The sequence below is a fragment of the Haliotis cracherodii genome, unplaced genomic scaffold (assembly GCF_022045235.1).
Source record: "Haliotis cracherodii isolate W230 unplaced genomic scaffold, xgHalCrac1.p SCAF_29, whole genome shotgun sequence".
NCBI lineage: Eukaryota > Metazoa > Mollusca > Gastropoda > Lepetellida > Haliotidae > Haliotis > Haliotis cracherodii.
The window spans coordinates 2020523-2043634 of record NW_027266285.1 but is presented as its reverse complement, the minus strand read 5'-3'; the positions used below and the strand labels follow the sequence as shown (position 1 = coordinate 2043634).

The window sequence follows — 23112 nt, the reverse complement described above, 5'->3', positions numbered from 1 at the left end:
AGTTCACACTGTCAACAGTGGCTGTGTAATCAAATTATCAAAGTTCGCGGATCGAGTGGACTCGCCATAATAGACTTTGAATAAACTTGCTTCATAAATATCGAAGTCATTGATTTCAGTTGCAGTGTTTGGAAGGAGTTAGAAGAGAGTCTGGTTTGTTTCAGAGTCGAAGTAAAATCGAAGAAAGTTGGTTAAAACACCTTGCCACGTCTGCAAAGATTTCTAAATTGCTTGACGTGTTCGTTGTAGTTGAGTTGAAGCGATTAATGTTTGACAGGGCTGGGGTGGACTCTGGGATGCTGCTGCCAAATGTATCACAAACAATGTGCATATCCCGAAACCGTTAAACCAAAGCGACGAGACACACATATTGAACTTGTACACCCTAGACAAAAAGGAAATATCGGTCACTCACAGAAATCGATGTTTTGCGCTGGCGAATAAGAAAGCAAAAATCTTAACCTAACTTTTGACAGATAGCCAAAATGTAAATAGGAAGTGATCACGTCAATTCTTCTTTCTGTTTGTGCATGTTTATCTTATGACGGATATCTGATCACGTTATGGTATTGTGAGATAAGGGAATGTATACACTATCAATTTCACTATTTAGTAATTGGCCTCTACTGAGAATAGATGTGTTTAGAATTTTCGATCACACAGTTTCTGCTGATTATGTCAGTAAAATGTAAGTTCATAACGTAGTGAAACTATACATCTGGACGCTGATTACATCCCACGGGTCTCCTTTTCTTATTAATCTGGAAGAAATATGATCAGTTTGATAGCCACTGACAGCGCATTACATAAAATACACTACAATTCACTGTATGTGTATGCGTACATTAGCAATTGAGAGGATCATACTGAAAGTTGTCCATGGGTTCTGCAAAGAGCACCGACTGTAATTGTGGCGCGGCAATTCTAATCATCCACGCAGACACCTGACTAATGTCTTTAGTATTTACGATGGGAAACAGAGACGTAATTCGACATTGATATAGCCTTGGACATACTAATTAGATTTAAAGTGTTGGGACTCTCTGAAAATTAAATTGTGTCTAAAAATACATTTTCAACCGTCTAATTCTTGCGTTATTGTCAAGACGCTTCTCACTGTGTGTGTCTTCCTTCAAGACTGGTTTAGTTGTGATTTTAGGTTCCTAAATTTGGCCTACATTTTATCTTGGACTTTGTGTTGTACAAAACAGAGATAAGATTGTGAAAAGTATTATTTCAGTGTATTTAGCAGCACAGGTTCCAACACTTGTTCAATTCAATACAGTGTTGTCATCGATACTATTTTTAGAAACTGTTACACACCGCCATGATATAAAGATTAATGTTGTTGTCAGATGACTCATGTCAAATACCCTTTAACGGGGTTCCCGAGTGTACACGTTATATGAACAAGAAAATATATATATATATATATATATATATATATATATATATATATATATATATATATATATATATATATATATATATATATATATATATATAACCTTTATGTCTAGCTACTAGTATACATTTGTACATTCATGCCACAAATTTATATTGACTTCTTCGTTGTGTGAGGGACCAGTGATGGCACAGACGCCAAGGCCCCTCAATTCGCTGTGCAGAGTTGCGTCCCTTGGTCTTGCCTGCAACACATTATCATGGTTTCAATGCACATTCACACTGATTATGTTTCTGAGTTTGTCACCACCTTACCCGTGCTCGTGGTAACCGGCTAAGATCTGCATTTCTTCGGCTCTCCTCCTACTTCAAGCTGAAATGTTGTGATGTAATTGAAATACATATCAAAGCGGTGATAAGGAAACGCACATACTCATGCACTCACTGGGTGATGTCATCGTCTCCCCTTGTCCAAAGTTTCTCTGTAGGAAGAAGTCCTCTTTTCGGATTAATTGTGCAAAATAACTGGTGTTATTGATTTAACATTTAGCAGTGCCGCCAGAAGGAGTGGGCGAATAAGCGATTTGGGCACGGGGTTCCCGATACCTTCAGCGATATTTCAGCCATTGGGACCCCCGAAATGGGCTTCACACAGTGTACCTAGGAGGGGAATTAAACCCAGGTCTTCGGCGTGACGAGCTAATGCTTTACCCGTTAGCCTATACCATAGCCTAACTTAATATGACTCATATACACGAGTAGCATTATCTATCTATGTGATTTCTAGATACCGACCGTAGTTCGATCTCCGGCCATGTCATACCAAAATACCATACGAATGTGGTACGTGTTCTTCCATGTCTGGCGCCCGGCATTAAGGGGACATATAAGGATTGGTCAACTCAGTCAGTATACTGTGTCTGAGTGGGGTATGCAGGTTATAATGTGGTATGGTATGTCAGTGGGGTAGCATTATCAAACCGGGCATTAGTCCTGACTAGTACAAGCACACACACACATACATACACACGCACCCACGCACACTCACACACACACACGCACGCATGCACGCGCGCGCACACACACACAGTCACACACACAAACACCCACAAACACACATGTTCTTCAGTGTTGATTGCTTATTCTGGTTGGGACATGCTGTGGCAAGAAAGTGTGTGTAGTATTTTGTACTTTTTCTAGAACCCTTATGTCTTATTTTATTTCCTTTGGCCATTACTTGACAAACTTACACTGGTAGCACGAAATTACCACTGGAATGTCACCTAGGCGAGTAACAAATTGATGTAATAAATTATCCTCTGAAGAATTAGTTCTTGTATAATTATAACAAACAACTTGATGAAGAAAACACGTCAAAAGCATCTTGTGACTGTCAAGCGAAAATAACATACACGTTTATAGAGTAGATTCCATAAAATCTAACACTGAACTGGTATAGCGAACATTTGTGCTACCTATTTATCATATTCAAATCTCCATCGATGCGTTGTGGAAGGCGTGAAACGGAGAGAACAAGGGTCACTGTTGCTTTGTCCTGTTTTATAAAGGATTGCTGCTAAAGAAATCTAAACAATATAGAGTAAGTTTTGAAAACAAGTATGTGATCTAAAAATAGCCTAAAATGACCGAGGCTTGTCCTATTGAAGAAGAATTCAGGTAGTGTTGTGTGATGGTCGACTGCAGTCAGTGACCCGGCATACCCCGTGTAAATTGACTCTTGCCCCCATCAATAAAACAACGTCCAGTCATTCAACAACGTCACTTGTTTTCCCTGTTTTTGTCTTCTCCAACGCGAACCATCTTATGGCGTGTAACCTTGGCTCAAAGGTGATTTTTTTCCCTTATATGAATCGGCATATTAAACACATGTCAGTTTGTGGACTTGATGCAAGACCTTGTCTGCTATGGGTTATAAATATCGGTTGGACTGTTTTACAATGTCTGCTGGCTTGTGTATCATAATTAGTAATATTGATTTTTATATTCTCCTCTCGTATGTCACGGAAAGCAACCTTGATTGACTTGAGGAATCAGCCAGTTCACGAGAACCCTTTAAACAATATCCTTCTCAACGCCCCCGGACATATGTAATAGTCATACAATCTCATCGGGTCCTTCAAGCTATCGTTTTCTTGATTCTCCGTGGCAAAAGCTATTTGACAGAATACCCGTTATAGCAAACTTTGATGTCAAGCTGATGTAGTAAAACAGAAATAAAAACAAGGAAAACTGGTTTGGGCTGGTTTTGGAATGTCACGGTTACAGTTGACGAAAAATATACCTTTACATTTTTTTTACAAAAGACTTTGTTTCAATTTGCTTGATGTTTTCAATTACAAATATATGTTCCTTGTGTTAAAAGTCATGGTCATCTTTAATAATTTCGTCTGATATAATAATATAACGTTTAATGAATTCAGTGTTTTATCGATGAAGATGATTCCCCAAATTACCAAAAAATGTTTCCATGAAGAAAATACAGGCCACGTATTGGATTTTTAGGAAAGGAGCATTATGCACATAATGCGCGCATTATGTACACTCGGGAACCCTGTTAAACTTAAGTTGACAATAGTCAGCTGACAACAACATTAATCTTTATTTTATGGTGGAGTTTAACAGGTTCATGTAAGTTTTCTACCATTGGTTTCTCCATAGACAGGCCATGTTCTTCTATGAGGCTTGAATGACGTTCAACGTAAACCCCGAGACACTGTCTATTTGAAATACACACAAACATTGATTCCAATGATCAATATGATCGGCAAACGAGCCCCGGAGTTTCGTGAACACGAAGCAACGTCTAGAGGTCAATAGAGAAAATCTCATGGCCCGACAGTGGTCATTGCTAGTCATTGGCGGTCAATATTGTTTATCGAACAGGACAATGTCTAGCTGCTCTTGATCGATATCATATTGTTTTTGCATATGTAAACATATGCCCTCAATGCTAATGGATTTACTCGAGTTGGATAGATGTTGCAGTGAGAAGCCAACAGCATTGGCATGACGGTTAGATTCTCGGATTTCACGACATTGTGATTGTTCAATGATCAACTAACTCTTCCACGGGACTTCTTTCTGAACTTGGACTTAATGCCACAAGTGTCCATTATATTATCATGCTATACCCTGTTACGTTTCTACTGTGTGCGAAACAGAGTCAACAACTGTATTCTTACGTCGAGTTTTGATGTTTTATCAAACGTTTTACAGTTGGAATCCTTTGTATGTGTTGCCAGTAATCTCACTGACGATGTGTGTTCACATATTATGAATGTTTACTGCATACTTTACTACAGCGCACCTTGGGAAGTTATTAGTTATTACACTGGAGATGATTCTACACGTGTATTGAAGTCTATTTGTATTTCAAAGACACCGGACAAGACAAAAGAACAAAGAGTGCCACCATATACAGTGTTGTGCTGTACTGTTCTGACCTTGGAACTGGAGTTATGGACGTCGTGTCGGGACAATCGATTCTTTGGATGGGTTTCAAAATACTTTGTCAAAAAGTGTGTCACAGGTTGAGTTGACGTCAATTAGTTTTGGCAGTTCCCCAAAAAATAGTTTCGGCATTTGCTTAAATCGCGCATCTGTTATTCACAAATCGAATCACGGAAATGGAGACCTGCTGCAAAACCATTAAACATTAAACCTTCGTGTTATTAGTTGCTTGGTCAATGGTGCTTTAATGCAACGTGTTCATGGTTGCTGTTTGTATATAAACAGGTTTGGATTTACGTGGGCCGATTACAGCACAGGATGGACATGCTGTCGTTGTTGGTATTTGAGAGATATAGGAATATGTGAAACTGATATGTAGAGTTATTTTGAAGGTATATGTGAGCCTTGTATTGCACTCTTTGGGATCAGTATCCTCGTTGGTCATGGAAACGACGACTGTATCTTCTCTGTCAACCAATTTCATTCATGCTGATGTTATCAAAGGAAGTCCTAAGAGAATGAGGGTGCTGTGTATTGTCGTATTTTTCCAATGTCGATTTCAATGACGAAAAACGACGTCGCGTAAGATCAACAATGGACATGCATCATCAAATGTGACACAAATGGGAACATCTGAACACGAATATGATACTTCAAGCAGTTTATCGAAGTACAAGAACTTCTTGCCACAAACACTCTTGATTGTGAACAGGATAAGTGTAAAATAATTCTTGGAAAGAAAACGGTCACCGAATTGCCTCAGCAACCACAGCAACAACAGCTGCTACTTACATAGCTGTTGTTCATAAATACTTGAAGCTCTGTGCGCACGGAAGACAAATAGGCTTCCTTATAAAGGATCATGCCTTCATCAATGGCTTTCATTGTTTATAATATAGAAATCGATGGAAAACAAGCGATAAACCATTAAACCAAGGCGATCAGAGACTAGGAGCCCGAGATGGGATCTCAACCGATGCATCACTGAACAAGGGTCGGGACTTCGGTATGAGCGGTCTCATGGACTATTAACATTCTACTTAGATAGACTATTTAACCTTTAATTCATCAAAAGTACCAAGATAAAGGCAACAATATTTCTAGTTTGAAATTTATAATAGGCCTAATATGTAAACTTGCTGTCATTTACGGTGGGAATAATTCATTCAAGCACCTCATCGAGTCAGTCAATCATCCCGAATGACATAAAAAACAACTATATCCTGTGCATCAATGTTCATGGAAAGCATTTAACGACAAATGGAGCAGAGTGGATAAAGAAAATATTCATGCCTAGTTTACATGATGAGTTAACAAGAAGCATCTAATAAAGGAAGGTTCATAGGACGTACATAGAAGTTCTGAAATGTGGAAACGTGTGAGCTTTACCAGGAATCCGAGGCGACTTCGGTCATCGGATCCGTCATATTGCTGGTATCAGGTGAGTTCACGGTGGAGTTGCTGGCATAGATTGAGAGAGAGTGTTATGGGTATCTTTTGTCAGTGTTGTGAGGAGATTTGGATCATGTTTTGCACATGGGTTGATTATTACAGCTTTTGAAGCTAAAGGGAAAACATTAAGAGATTATCTAAGTTAACTCCATGCTGTGCTTGGTACAGTCCAGAAACCCAAATACCTTGGCTTCGAAAGTGTTGCTGACGATGCTTGATAGTTTCATGATTTCGTCTTTAACACATTAAATGAAGAAACAATTAGATTATTCTCCCGATAATTTCAATATATTAGACTCCCATCACCGACTGCGATATTCAGTCATGTGTTGTCGTGGTTCGGGCGTAGTTGTGGCATTCTGGCAACGTAAAATGTTATTTAAATAAATGTTTTATATTGACCGTCAGGGATGACATATGCTGGGCTTCTGTGTTGCGGACTTTCATTATCTTAGTTAGACACCATGTTCGTTAAAATTGATAAAATTTCCGCCACGCGTTGGTGGACTACCATATATCGTTGGACGTTATGCTGTGACGGAAATGAAAGGCAGCACCTTCAGGGGTGTACGCGTGCTATTACTTGTGTCCTCCCACATCAAGCTGACACGCTGTGATATAACTGTAATACTGTTAAAAGCGGCGTTAAACCCAACTCACTCACTCACTCACTCATGAGAACATTCCAAGGTTGTATGCGTTCAAATACATAAACATTGTAAGCAAACATTTTTTGCAATCATATTCCGTTTAAACATAAAACGTATCAGACCAAGTATATATGCATTAAAAGATAGTGTGTTTACAAATTTAATGAAATAAATAATATGAATGACAAACTCCTGTCCTGACCGTGCTTCAATTGTCAGTTTAAGTATCAAGTAAATGTCAGGTACTGACTACAACAGCTTTAAAAAACTTAAATAAGATATCCGGTATGCATTTCATATTGTTACCTTATGTTTAATTGTGCAGAAGGAAAGAACATTTACAAGAAAGGAATATCATATCAAATATAAACATAAACAAATATAACCAGTCGTATGCCTTGTAAAATATCATATTATTTGTTCCAGTTGCATGACTCGTCATATGTATTTTTCTACATCATTATGTTGATAAATATAATTCGTTACAGCATAATAATGTACATGTACGTGATGAGTTATTCAATAAATCAAAGAAATGAGTTCCGATTGCAAAAGCTATCACTGATTCCATTTGAAACAAGATCCTTGATTATATCTTAACATTTACATAACGTTCCTGTTTGTTGCTAACATTGTGCTCCATCCTTTGCAAACATTTCAAACTCTAAAAGTAACTACGTTTCGCCATTTTGTTTCAAAGACCTGCAGAACGGGAAAGGTGAATGTCTCGTTAAAGCGCTACGCATGGGCGACGTCAAATCATCCATTGAAGAAACAATAAAATTCAGTTTTATTTCTGCTGTAGGCTTGTATTCATATAGTTGGTCCATGTGGTAGGTCATTCTAACAGCAGCTGAATATCAGTTATATGTCCTTATAAAGAGGATATAGAAAAGTTGCATTGTACAGTGTCATCGCAAATAACTCTGTACACACTTCAGTACGCCACAAGTTGTCATAACGCCCGGGAGGTCGTACGCTCAAATCATTAGCACATGGTTGGGATCAACACAGAAGGTCTACTAGAATACCCGACAGGCAACTGTACCGCGCTACAAGAAACAATTCGTAATTGTTTTAATCAAACTTGTTAAAACAATGTGGCGACGATTAAAATCATCAGTACGGCGAAAAAGAGGTCCTTCCCCTAACGATGCTCAGTGCACATATCGGGTAAGTAATGTAATATTAGGCAATATATGACATCTGTATTATTCGGCATTGAATTACCGTTGCAGTGTCCTACAATGAACACCAACGAGTGTGATGCGTTTGTCAGCGGACAGTATCTCTTTACAGGACCCATGTGTTTGGGCATGTTTATTTGTACTTCATGAAATGACATTACTCATGTAATGATGGGAGATAAAGCTGTAGCCTTTTTGGTGGGTCATGTTGACACGATACATAAGTTTTAGCCACCATCAAACATGGATGTATACATTTTAAAGTTTATAGTTCCTATAAACGAAAATCAACATTTTCAGTGAATGGCAAAGGGACGATGTTGTTTATTGCATGCTATCTTGAGATTTCCTGTTGTGTCTATAATAGGTACAGCAGTATTGAAAGAAAGTGGAAAGGGATGGGTAAGGTAATGGAAACCCGTGTGAATATACATGGGCATGTGTATTTAGAGAGCCATACCACACCCACGACCCACGTACATTCTCAAATACTTGGCATGTACAAATTGTAAAATGATGGACATCCTTCATCTGTCATAGTTACACAATGTTTGTGAACAGCTGGGGTTATACTTGCAATGCTTTAAGCAATACAAAAGGGTCTTAAGCAGGAAATAAAATGCCCTAGTAATTTTATAACACTGGGGCAAGTTGGTCGATTAATATGTCGATACATTCACACATTACCGAATTCCCGATTGATCAAATACCATCTAAACGGGGCAGGGGATTATGTTGATTGAGTTTATGATTGTATTTATGACCGAACCCGTCAATTCAAATGAACCGTTTAATTTGAAACGACTCTGAACTGTGCAACAAAACAAAGCCGGATATGGGGAATGTACACCTAATGATATGGAAAGGGCGTGAATAAGGAATCTTTATTATGGAAGGTTTACTATATCTCAAATATTTCATATCGATACCGAAAATCTATATCAGAAAGTGGGTGTGTTAAACTGTGACGTCAAATCGGCAGTAGCTCAGCTATATATATGGGGTGATGGTGTACAGGTTCCATAATAGTTTTTTTGATATGACAATAATTGCTGGAAATGATTACAATTTAATTGCGTTTCGTTAAAATTGAAAACCTTCAAAAACGCAACTTACATTTCCACTGTTACACAGCCGGGTGTGTATGGCTTATAACGGTTATCTTCCATAGGTATTGGTATCATCTATTGTTATAGGAATCGATAAAAAAAATGACCGCCTGGAAGACACACACTCCTCCTTCCGTCTTCAGACGAGTTTCATTCTGCAAACAATACTAAACAAAACACAGCAGTCGATGTATTACCCATAAAGCCATTAACCACTTGACATACTTACACATTATCCTTTTACATTGGCGCTCACTTCCAAAGGAATATCAGTATCGATTAGCATAGTTCATAGCTTCGTTCCTGCCATAAATCATTACTATATTAATTTTTGCTTTTCGTTGTGAAGTCAGGGCGTATTTTGTGTTTAAAGGCATAAGGTCGTTATGGTAAGGTTGAAAATCCATATACAGTTATACATTGCATATTGATTGCGTTGGTCTCATTCTATAACTGGAATATAAAACGCCAACGCCAGAGAATAATCAGTCTCGATTATCTGCCGAAACATAAATAATAAATGTGAAAATTCTATGAATGGATGACTGAAAATCAGTGGTGATACCAGGTGTTCTCGAGAAGGGGAAGCATGTCCTGTTCTACCTAGACCCCCTGTCAATCTGTGGGGTGGTGTGCTTATCATCGTAGGGTATTTCAAAATGAATGTTGCGATCTTATAAATATATTTACATCGCTACCAATAATCTTACTGACTTTTCCTCAGGAATAATTCGGTTATGTGGTATGCTCTCTCTCACTTGGTATTGAACTGAAACTGACACCAATAGAATTAATTTTCATACAAGACTAATGCCTCATGTCCATTCAACGGTACAAGCGTACACCAAAAATACAACGAGCAAGCTCTATCAGTTAATCATTAGTCTTAGAATCATGTTAATCTAGCACGTTTAAAACGAGCATGTCAGGCTAAATAATAGACTAACATCTAGTCTCTTAAATGAACATATTTTACAGAAAAAAAGTTGTTAAATATGATAAAAAGGAGCCCGGAGACGTACTTCATTTTCCGATACTGCAGTAATCTGGACTTGCAAAACATTATAGACTTACATGGGCTGTATTGGATATATTTGTTTCAGGGTCTGTATGACCGCCTAGCTAAACAACTACTTGGCCTTTTACTGCGAATAGATGAACGGTTGGCTGCCTGTGTATGGGCAACAGATAGCAAAAAATGATATCTGTTTCCGTCACATCCTGTGACATGGTGACATCGTCTGTGAAGCATTTAGTTTTTTGTTCTCTTATTTGTTTCATTTCAGATGTGCCAAACATTTTACCTTTTAAGAAAATCTATATATAACTGGTAACAGTCTCAGTGATTACCCATTGACAAGTTTGGTTCTGGTAGAATGTCAATATTTTGATATATTTTGTGTTATAAATCTACAGCCAAAACAGACCTACATTGTTTGTGTCATGGCGCAAATTAACATCACAACAAATAATATCAAAGCAGAACAAGAGGATTGCAACAATCTTACAATATAACGCCAAACAATAGTATATCATTCATTAAATCAGTGATGATACCAGGTGTTCTCGCAAAGGGTAGCGTCATCACTGGCTTTGTTTTCGGAACATTAAAAGCACAAGGATTTTCCTTGTTTCACAAAAAAACGGTTTATTTGTTGGACTACATTTTTACGTTCTCATACATTATACTTCAGACAGATTTATTGTATGCATACTAGTACTTCAGGATGACATGACGATGAAACAATTATTTAATAGCTCATAACAACCTAACGGAACATAGGTCGGCTGCAATGTTGTGCTAAATACGTGTATATACCTCAATAGAAATTCCATCTATGGCATAGGTCATTCTTAGGACTCACACAAATTTTCGATACAACATGAGACAATAATGATCCGATGCCAGGACGTCTGTAATTTCTAGAATATGTTTGACCGCTACACAAATAAATAACATAATTATGGAGAAATGCTTCACTGGCTCCCTTTGAGGAAAAGATCAGCCTAAATAGGGAGTAATGACTTCATCAAGTATTCATTTCTTGCTGATACTCTCCTTATGCATATTCTGCTCAATGATTTCGGCTTCAGTGCCAAGTTGATGGCATATGGATTTACAGGAAGCATATTTTCGAATATGAATAGAAGGAGTTTCTAATATGAATAAGCTTACTTTTCGCAAAGGCCACTCGATGAATGAAATAATTTCGGCGCTTGATACATCATCATCACCATTACCAGCATCAGCATCCATGATCCATGAGTTTTATAAACTTTAATACTGTTTGCCACACCATAAGGACTCAATGCTTCAATCATGTGTATGCCAAGTGTTCGCGAACAGCGAAAATGTGAGCATATCCTGCCCTGGTAGTACCTGTCTCAAACACATGCGAAGGCATGTCAAGTATTCAGCTAACAAACATGGGAACCTGTGGTACAAGTCACAATAGGGAATAGGATCTGACATTATTGTGATGTGTCAAATGTAGAAAATACAGCCAGTGGCAATACGTCTATGACAGGCTTATGTATATGTTGTATGTTCAAAGTATTGATATACTTTGTCATTTAGTAAGATTTGTCAAAACGTACATACATGGATATATTGGTTATATATTCGTGAACAATCGTTTGAAAGAAGAAAGATGTCAAGTACGAGTTTCAGCTATGTATGTTGAACAGATAGATTAAAGCAAGACACTGTATCTGTATGTAGAGCAGGGTGTTCAACCAATTCCAAATATCTAAGTGATTGTCAATGAAAATGACTGGGTTTATAATAACACAAACTGCTTGATCGCATTTGTATTACTGTAGTTTGGTAGTCTTGTCAGGTACGTACCTACGTTCGTCGTTGGTCCCAGGTAATCACAACTCCAGCACTAGTACTGCGTCACATAAGCAGCACAGCTTGTATTTACGAAACCCGTATAACATAGTATGCAACGCTTTATTTTATATTTCACTCAGTTGTGTTCTGTACGTGATATTTTCCATTAGAAAGCTTATACTCAATAACGTGTGTTTACATTCAGTACCTCCGATCATGCGTACTACATGTAACTTCCGTTTGAAAAACAAGCCTCGTTTGAGTAACATGTGTTTACATTCGGTATTTCCGCTTATGCGCAATAGCAATGTTGTCGTTCGCAATGCCGTATACTTTCTTCAGGCGAGAAAATCCCACCTCCTCCCTCAACACCACCTGTTGTCCATGTTCACAGTCTCAGCGCTTACAGTGTCATGTTGTACTTTAAAAGTTTAATGCCGTTTAAGTCCGGGGGAATTTGTCTTGTACCCCATCATTGTTGTTTGTACTCGTTGTCTTTACCAATCAGTCTGTACCTGCTGTAATAGAGACAGGGATTCTCATGATGATTCATAGAAGGTAGTTAAAACATATCAATGATGTTTCTGAGGATATTTTCCCCCACCATTCATTGTTGTACATGTTTAAATATCCAGTGTTGAATGGCAGATCAATATCCATAACGTTTCTGGGGATATGTTTCTGTTTCTTATGCTCAGAAGCGTAGGAAGTCATATACTGGAAGTCACCTCATGCTGGGGTCAGTTATGACTGATGCTCACTCAAACAGCTTCTCATTCCGGTGATGCTCACTCACTGTACATGCGGCACTATATTCGGGTACTTGCTCCCCATGCTTGGGCATGTAATTTGTGTCTGGTTGAGGTTGATGCTCAACCACAGGTTTCATTGCTATAGTTATAGTGGTAGTTGGTATTAACATGAAAACCCCAAACACCCAAGAAACTAGTCTTGTATGCACGTGCTATGGTATAGTGTTATTCTAATAAACAGTTTGTCAGTTATCATGTGTTTTTTAGATTTATTATAAATGCATGCTTACATCTATACTCACCTTTAAATTAGCAGATAAACATTACGTGTTTTCAATGTAGAGCTAGGTTACCTTTAGATTTAACCCCGATAAATTGAATTTGGAACCGAACGTGCAGCGTGAGGTTTCAAATGTTAAATTTAGCGCGGTTAAATCTACAGGTAACCTAGCTCTACATTGAAAACACAGTATGTTTATCTCCATTCTACCATGACAAAATAAAACGCGAACTCTTTGGTGGTACTAAATATACTGAGTGAAGCGGCATGGGTTGTGTTCAGTGTTTTGAGTGGGTTATCGATCTGAATTTCGGAATCCCAAAATATGGCGTTGTATATACTCAAGCAGTTTGTTTACACCGTAATACTTCACTCGAACATATGACAGGCATTGAAAGCATATAAGCTCGGCAACTTGTTAAGCTAACATGAGGTGGGCATCCCTAAAGAAAACAAAGCAAGCTTTGCAAGGCTTTCGCTCTACATCGCACGTCACCATTATGACGTCATATCGCTCATTGTGACGCAAAAGATATGACGTCACAGTCGTATATAGAAAAGCGCCAAAATGTCATGCTCTCTGTTGTCTCCAAAACGTAAATACATTCCCTTTGTTGATTTCTGTCGTGTTTTTCTGCACGAAATGTATTGCCACACATCCTTTAAATATGGTAGTAACCGCAACTTTGCATTTTGTAACCTGTAATTGTAGAAATAGTTATTAAAATATGCCTACCGACAATGACTGAAAATAATACTATTATATTAATAAAGCTTCCGCTGTGGTGCGGCCGTCAAACCAGCTGTTTCAATCAGAGGGGGTTTATTGTGATTTAATAGCCTCTGATTGACTAATCAGAATCAAGTCAATTCCAAATTCATTGCAGAATACTTCTTTCCACTTATGCCTTTCTAACTGAAGATGTCTGTTCACATCCATACTTACTGAAGATGTATGTTCACATCTATACTAACTTAAGATGTTTGTTCACATCTATACTAACTGAAGATGTCTGTTCACATCGATACTAACTGAAGATGTATGTTCATATTATACTAACTGAAAATGTATGTTCACATCTATACCAAGTGAATATGTCTGTTCACATCTATACTAACTGAAGATGTATGTTCACATCTACACTAACTGAAGATGTCTGTTTGCATCTGTACTAACTGAAGATGTCTGTTCACATCTATACTAACTGAAGATGTATATGTTCACATCTACACTAACTGAAGATGTCTGTTCGAATCTTTACTAACTGAAGATGTCCTTTCACATCTATACTAACTGAAGATGTCTGTTCACATCAATACTAACTGAAAATGTATGTTCACATCTATACTAACTGAAAATGTATGTTCACATCTACACTAACTGAAGATGTCTGTTAACGTCTATACTAACTGAAGATGTTTGTTCACATACATACTAACTGAAAATGTTCACATCTTGACACATCTGAAGATGTATATTTACATCTACACACATATGAAGATGGATGTTTACATCTACACACATCTGAAGATGGATGTTTACATCTACACACATCTGAAGAAGGATGTTTACATCTACACACATCTGAAAATGCCTGTTTGCATCTACACACACCTGAAGATGGATGTTAACATTTACGTATTTCTGTAGATGTCTGTTTACATCTACACACATCTGAAGATGTTTGTTTACATCTACAGACGCCTGTTTAAATCTCTACACACATGTAGGTATCTGTTCAAAGATATACACACCTGAAGATGCCTGTTTTCATCTTTATATACCTGAGGATGCACGTTTGCATCTACACATATCTGAAGATGTTTGTTTACATCACACATGAAGGTGTCTGTTCAAATCTATACCCACACAAAGATGCCTGTTTAATCTCTACACACATGAGGGTGTCTGTTCAAATCTATACCCACACAAAGATGCCTGTTTAATCTCTCCACGCATGGAGGTGTCTGTTCAAATCTATACCCACACAAAGATGCCTGTTTAATCTCTACACGCATGAAGGTGTCTGTTCAAATCTATACCCACACAAAGATGCCTGTTTAATCTCTACACACATGAAGGTGTCTGTTCAAATCTATACACACATGAAGGTGTCTGTTCAAATCTATACCCACACAAAGATGCCTGTTTAATCTCTAGAAACATGAAGGTGTCTGTTCAAATCTATGCACACCTGAAGATGCCTGATTTCATCTTTTTATACCTGAAGATGCATGTTTGCATCGACACATACCTGAAACTGAAGATGCATGTTTTCATCTATGTAAATCTGAATCCTTGGCTGAAAACATCGACAAGCCTCATGCAAACAACACGATTGAAATCTATTCGAATTCAACGACCGCTTATTTAAGTTATTGTCCTGGCTTCGCGCGCCTTGATACACCCTCATCCTTGGCCCGCTAACAAAGCACAAACTAATGTCGTTGTCTTGACAGTAATGTGCGCTTTGCACCGGTCTGTATGTCGCATGCCATATACGTCAGGGAACCTTTGTTTGTACACGTGTCATTATATATTTACACGATTATTTACACGGGTGTATTAACACAGTACTTGGGGTTATTTGAAACTGCCTCATCTGTTGTTCAGGTATACACATATAGCTTCAAAGCAACAACACACTATCCACAAGAATGTATGACAATGGGATGGCTTCACTTTCTTGATTGTCAACTTGTATCTGATGTCCAGTAACATTCCAGCAGCTCCAGTCGTGTTTGTCTCCATGTCACAACTTCCGAGGTACAGCCGAGCATGTTCTTTCTACGCATGTTTCCAAAATAAGGCTCTTGCTCAGTAGTTGTTTGATTTGGGTTAAGACGTTTATGGTTTATGGTGTGGACGTTTCCATATTTGACATCAGTGATCGACTACAATTATATCTGATACAGTCGGTGTTGTGACTTGTACCATATGTTCCCATATTTGTTCACTTGACTTGTCTATGTGATGGGTGCAACCGGTGGGACAGGGTACGCTTACCCTTTCGCGAACACCTGGTATCACCACTACTGGATAGTGATTCACCAACGCATGCTTATGATCGTACAATGGCCTCTGCTGTTAGGTTTTCTTGCTTTTATGTACCTGTTTTGGATTGTTACATTATGCAAAACATATTTTTTTCATTCAATTCAAAAATGGGTAAAATATATACATGTATCGATGATAATAATAATAGTTTGTATCACAATGACATTAACATATTCTGCATTGAAGACTGGGGCTACTAAAGATTAAGACATCTGGTCTTTTTATCGAGTCATCTATGACCTCTAAAATTCGAGCACATATGTCAGTTGATTATGAAAATGACAACTTTGAAACATCAAATTAATCAAATTCTCTTATGTACCATATGTACCTTCTCAGTGATGTATCTTTATCGTTACTCAACTGATAGCTGCGATCTGATTTGTATTCGCTCCGTCTGGGATTCCGTCCCCAGTATACAATGTACGTATGTCATAAGAACCTCTCAGGGGGATCGGGTTGTCACTGTCAGGCTCCATGACTTGAGTCGTTTCGGCCCGAAACATTCACTTAGTCTCTCAGGCTAATACAAAGTCACACAGTTTATATACTCACGTGCCACCTTATTCTCGCTTGTGGACGCCGGTCGCCGATTCCCCGTGCTACCGATGAGCCGATGTGTATAGGGATCACTTAGTTACTTAGAGATTGTGACGGTTTTGACTGTTGAATTCATCAATGGTTATTCTTATCGAAACACTATCATTTACGGTTCTCCATGGTGTAATAACTGCTTGCGGCATAAAACAACACCCACTCATTCCTTTTAAGTGGCATCTTAGATGTTATAGTCTGAATGAAGGAAGGCATAGTTGATTGATGAATTTCAACTTAGACGTCACATTGAAAGCATAATGAAGATGAAATCCATATGTCAATTCTGTCTTCATCGCTCATTCATTTAATCACCTCCCATTGGAGAATCTCTGATTTAGAAATCCATGTCATTGTTGAAACCAGACGAGATACTGGTTCTTTTACGAAATATTGATTAGTGGCCTGGGAATATCTTAACACATCATTAACTGGAAGTCCTGAGATCCATGGAAAATATGTCGCGGTGTCCGAATCTCGAGACAAACGTAGTGCATAAGATAGGCAATTGTGCCGATAGGGATCCAACCAAAAAGATAAAATTAAATCGTCTAAAAAACTAAATATCGAGTTATGGAAGTTCGAGATAATAAGGGCAACAGCTCAAGGCCTTCGACTATGGTAAGTCTGTTATAGTATGGCAGTTACGACAATTGGATTACCTTGTGAGTCTCTGGATGTTACACAATGTCATGTTCGTTATTCACAATGAACATGAAATGTGATGCTGATATGCATTGATTGGATACAGATTTGGCATCAATGTACTCCGTATTTCGCTATAACCAGGCTCGGGTATTTGCGATTTGTGTTAATTATGATATATTGTATAATATATTCTAAACTTAATGTTCGATAAGCAACGGAAAAGTCTGTTTCTGTCAGCCCTGACATCTATATGTACATATGGAAACCCTGCATATTGCACACTGACTGTCGTACGTTCGGAATTCAATGATTTAATAAACTCAATGATATTTCGATTCAGTTAAAAACTGGAAATATGTGTATCATTTCATGATGCCCATTATATTTGCTAAACAGATTTCGGCGATAGACATACCAAAACACCGAACGTGTCCGGAATTGAATTCTATTACAACATAAATATTTGATAGCGATCTAGTTCACTTGGCTTTGTTGCTAGTCAACAACGTTATCACCTCAATTAGAAGCGGGCTCCTGCACCTTCCAATGCTGAAAGTTACACAGTAATGCAGAGACCGCTTCATTCCCTTCTCTTCCATAATGTGAAAACGATATCTTTACTGAAGATCTTTCAACACCGTTAATTGGTAAATGTTGAAAATATGGACGTTAAAGGGGAAATTTAATTTAGGAGGGTGGATATTCTTTGGGGATTCGGGATGCTTGAATCGGTGACATGGTGATTCGTATAAGACTCGCGAGACTCATTTGTAATCTCTGCGAGAGATAATCAATATGAGGCAATGTTTTAGGGTTCCATTGGTTCCATAAGTACACAGACAATGTCTGCTACTGTTCCTTGTTTACGATTTTGGTAAAGCCACTCCTATATCAGGAATACAGGAATGGTGATGTGCGTGTCAGGAAACGATTTTGTTTTTTGGGGTGACGCCATTGTTGCATCTTGTTTCAGTGTTGGTCGTCCATTTAGCTGTCAAATTATATGAATTCTTTTTAATAAACTGTTTTCAAACCTGTTCATTTCATATCCTCACCTTGACAGTTTTAAGGGAATCAATATGTTACTCTGGCGGGATGATCCTTTCCCTTGATAGATATGCTTTCACCGTGGTTATGATATTAACAACGTTTATCCAGCCGGGGTTCACACGCCACATACACACACATCTCTTTATCTATCAACGTAACAGTATCAACATAAACAATCCGGGAGGAGCGGGCCAAGGAACGGCTGGTTTCTGAAATTCCACGAAGAAACCTGCGTGGGCTTCACCCTCTCATTCCAAATAAGTAAATTCTAAGAATGTGCTTGTTTTATCCTGCCCATGCCAATTAGTTTTGATTCATCGTTGTCACTTCGATTCCTACCCAACCGATGACGTCATGGAGATACCGACACTTCTATTTCACGATTGGCTAAATTTGTTCATTCGGCACGGAGATCATGGTAATTCTCAAGACACCTGTACTCATTGTTTCTCGAGGTTGGCAAAGGCTTTTTATTCATGGACCGCATGCAAACCTGGCGGCTTTGGCCAGTGATTATTGACATTCTCTGAGTGATTGTTTCCAGTGGACAATGTGTAATTAACATGTCTTCTGTAAATAGTGATTGGATTTACCAAAGGTTGTATGCTAGTCAGAAATGGTTTACATGATGACTGAAAGAGATCTATTGCCCTCTGATCCAAGCCATACCTGGTTTAAGGTGAGATTCGAGTTGTTTCGTTACGTCATTTTATATTCAAATCAACAAATCATTTGTTTATTATAATGCGCATTTGTTTCTTTCTCAGGGGACACGTATGTCAGCCAAATTGACCCCTGAGTAGTATCTCTTTTTTATACTGCAAGAAAACAAATCGGGTTCATTGACTTTCAAAGGGTGAAATCAATGAGCAGAACTACGTGTATAATAGAAATACCTATAATGATAAGTGTATTTTTCAGTATAAGAAAATCAATAATACTGTTAAAGTCAGATAAATTCGCAGAACCATTTGTATATTTTGATTTGTTCTTTCTTAAGGGAGACAGTATTCCATATGTTTCACGTTTTTATATTATGAACTTGACCTTGAAACAATGAAAGTTATTATTATCTCTACTTATTATACAACTATCTCTTGGGAAATGCATACATTAATTAACAAATAACATTACATTTAAACAAATATATACGCATTATTTAGCTGCAAAACTATTTGGAATCTGACGTTCAAAGTGTGATGGTTTTAGTAATTCTCCAATGGTGTATAGCCGAAAGAAACAGAAAGAAATGCTTCTCAGTCTGGTGTGTTTTAACGGCCTGGCCTAGACATCGTAATTGATGCCTTGTGTGAAATTGATGTATCGAATCCATATAAACTGGGTAATGGGTATTCCTAGATTGATTTAGATCATATAAACTTGAGTTAGCAGACAAGATAAGAGCTGACTGATTCAAAATTGCCGTGAGTGCAATTTGACACCAGTTAGCATATATTTATACAGTATAAGAAAAGCAATCTAATCCATTAACTTTAAAAACGTCAAATCCAGCTGTATCTTGTTCTAAGACGATATCTTGGGTCTATGAGTAATTGTGAAAAATAGCCTGAATCAGATAAAGAAAACAGAATCATACAAGATGCTGGTAGAGAATTTTTACAACTTACAGCACCTGTTTTACAAATGTTACATATCCCAAAGAAATACAACTTCAAGCCACATTACAGTGAATCAATTAACCAAATATTGACATGGAGGTGATATGACAGGAGTTCGCATGATTTGCAAAAAGAAGAAATATCTTCATAAAAGGAGAGATCATATTATGAAAACAGAGTTTTAAATCGATAATCAGTGAAGTTATAGTAGATCAGGGGAGCATGATACAATTGTTTGATATATGATGAGCTTGTATATTGTATATAAAACACCGTGTCTGCCTGAAAGTATGAATGTGTCGCTGTGTATTTATTCTGGCAAACTCTCAGTCATTGCTTTTTTCAAAGTTTAACCTCAAACTTGTATAACTGGATTTTAATCTGATGAAATAGATTAGCAGTATCGCTTCCAGACACGCTAGTTAAAACGTCTCACTAAATCAGCTGTGGGAAATTAAGGCTCCATCTAAAGGCATTAAACGCCCCCGAAAGCCGAAAAACAAGGATATCAAGGTGACTTTTTATTGGGTTATCGTCTGTAAAGACGTCACAGTTCCGTTTGCAGGAGGATGTTATTTGTAAAACCACTTAGCACCAGTTTGTAATTCTTCAATTTTCCTGAAAGTGTTGCTGATTGGCAACGATATTCTTGTCCTCATAACTCATGTTTTTTCTGGTTGGTTTAATGTGTCTCAAGCCATGTGATACGTGCTTTGCATCATGTTTGTGTAGAAAGTAGAAATATATTTGGCTTCTGAGCACGATATGTTTGATTAAGCGTATTCATAATGATACTAATCGATATGTTTTCCTCCTGAATTTGTGAGTGGGATTTGTACCTTTTCATTACTTGAATTGGACTGTTCTTCCAGGTAAATTGCTGACAATTAGCTGATTTGTATATATTGATTAGTGTATCAAATTAATCAATTAATCGATCAGCTTCTTACAACTAAATTACCAAGCACACGCATACGTACACATGCAAGAATTTGCCAGATGGCCTATATTTATGTTCCAGAGTATTTCGTTTAATTCCATTGTTGATGTTTCTTATTCGTTCCCAAAACATCTATTTATCAACAGTTATCAACCGTAAATCTATATGAAGAGCAACTAATTCACTTAAATTCTTTCTCCATCTGAATGTTTTCATGGGAACATTGTTTCAACACAGGGCAAATCGTACTGATTTCTCTACTGTATGTTATTTGCCATGTGGTATGTCATGTGTCTCAAAATGACAACTGTCGATGTCTGGTGAATCAGTCAAAACAAATTGAAGTATCCAACCCGGCGAATAGTAACTTCCAAGTCATTTGTCGTATAAATAACGGTGGAAGTGTAGGGAAAGTAGTTACTGGAAGAACAGCAGATGAAATTGTGATGTTTGGAAACATTATTTCCGCTCTGTGAGTCCGGTAGTCGGCTCCAAGACCTTATTGATTTGCGCGTGGTAAGCAGTACAGTCGGCTTCGATGGCATGTCACTTCCTCTTAATGTAATTTGCATCAGACAGCTAGACCAAGGATATTTATTTATCTGTACTGATTCGGCGGAGAAAGATACATGGAACCAAGTTCTCTAAATTAAATTCAATAAACAAAATACATGGGAGTAAGGAAATGAATACTGTTTAACGCAGCAGTCAGAAAAGACTGTAGAAAGACGACTGTGGGCCCGAGAAAGCAGTGACTAGTGAAAGCGTGAGCAGTGATCCACGCCATCGGGGCACGATGACACACAGCCAGTCGAGACCATCCAAACTTTGGTAGTCAGTTCTTACTGCAAGCATAGCCTAATGGGGGACCAGTTCCGTCTTTTAGAAAATCGTTTATTTTATAATATATAATCGTTCATAATCGTCCAAGGACTCAACTGGTAATAAAGATTAATTGACAGATATATGCTATGAAAGAACCTTTGGATGATATCCAAGACAGAGAACTATTGTCTCAAAGGGATGGGCACCGTGATAATATGCTTTCATAATCTGGCCGGTAGATTTATGGTCCAGTAATACAGACACTTGGCCCACAGTTAACGTGAGGCTTGCCACGATCAGGTTACCGATTCAAGCTGAACACGTAAAGGTGAATTTCTTCACCAAAGGTGTTTGAAGAATGTCTTTATTAACACAAGAATTGACGTTAGCGACGATATGAATACACAGATCCGCTCCGACAATGGCTATATATGGTGACATTTCAAGTCTCGTCTCTGGCGGCGTGCACCCTCGTGACGTATACCGAAATGACGCAGCTGACCTGCAATGACGTGCATATTCTAGCAGTACATGACGGCAACTCACTCGTCTGACCATGTTAAATCTAGTGGGCAGTCATATATGGTGACTTTATGTGACTGGAGGTAATCTTTTAATTCAACACACACACATATGATTGATGCTTATTCCTATTCAACAGACAAATCAGACGTCACATGACACCGATCTATATTTTCATGCAGTGCGAACATGAAATATCACGTGTTGGACGATATATTCATGTAGTGTACGCATGCCCACACGGGGTGTTGTGTCTCGCAGTGCTTTGGAATAAATATTAGAAACTATAACTATCTTAGATTTGATTGAATTGTTCAAGAGAAAAAGTATCATAACCTAAACGAAATATGCGTTCTCACCTCTCTAGAGATGCGTCTCTGATGTTGAAATACTTGATATTTGGTTGAGATGAACAGTCACAATGGCAACATCAGGCTTTGCTATATTTATTCGATGTGTATATCATGTTTATACATTTACGTCATGTTGTTTGTTTCAGTTCCTCGCGGCACAAACTCTGAAGATTGCGTCTATGAATGGTTTGGGTGAACTTGACAAGCTCGAATCAGAATTAGAAGATGAAATCAATTATGAGAGTCAAGCTCCACCAAGGGAAACTCTTCAGAAGTAAGTGATTTAGATAATATATTATCTAATCAGTAATGTAACAGAACGGAAAGATATTTGATGTTTTATTGGATGCATGCACAATTAG

At 37.9% G+C, this 23112-nt stretch overlaps 1 protein-coding gene across 5 annotated transcripts in view; it reads left to right on the top strand.

The window, feature by feature from the left end:
* LOC139473460 (uncharacterized) overlaps positions 1–23112 on the top strand; it is a 113104-nt gene that overhangs the window by 63341 nt on the left and 26651 nt on the right. For 2 of the 5 annotated variants that reach the window (XM_071256050.1, XM_071256051.1), the window contains exon 2: positions 22897–23024. In XM_071256050.1, coding sequence (XP_071112151.1) covers positions 22897–23024 — 128 coding nt within the window. Of the gene's footprint in view, positions 1–6215; positions 6317–7923; positions 8151–18762; positions 19171–22896; positions 23025–23112 lie in introns of those variants that run through there. The other 3 variants (XM_071256048.1, XM_071256047.1, XM_071256049.1) reach the window with 3 other exon arrangements.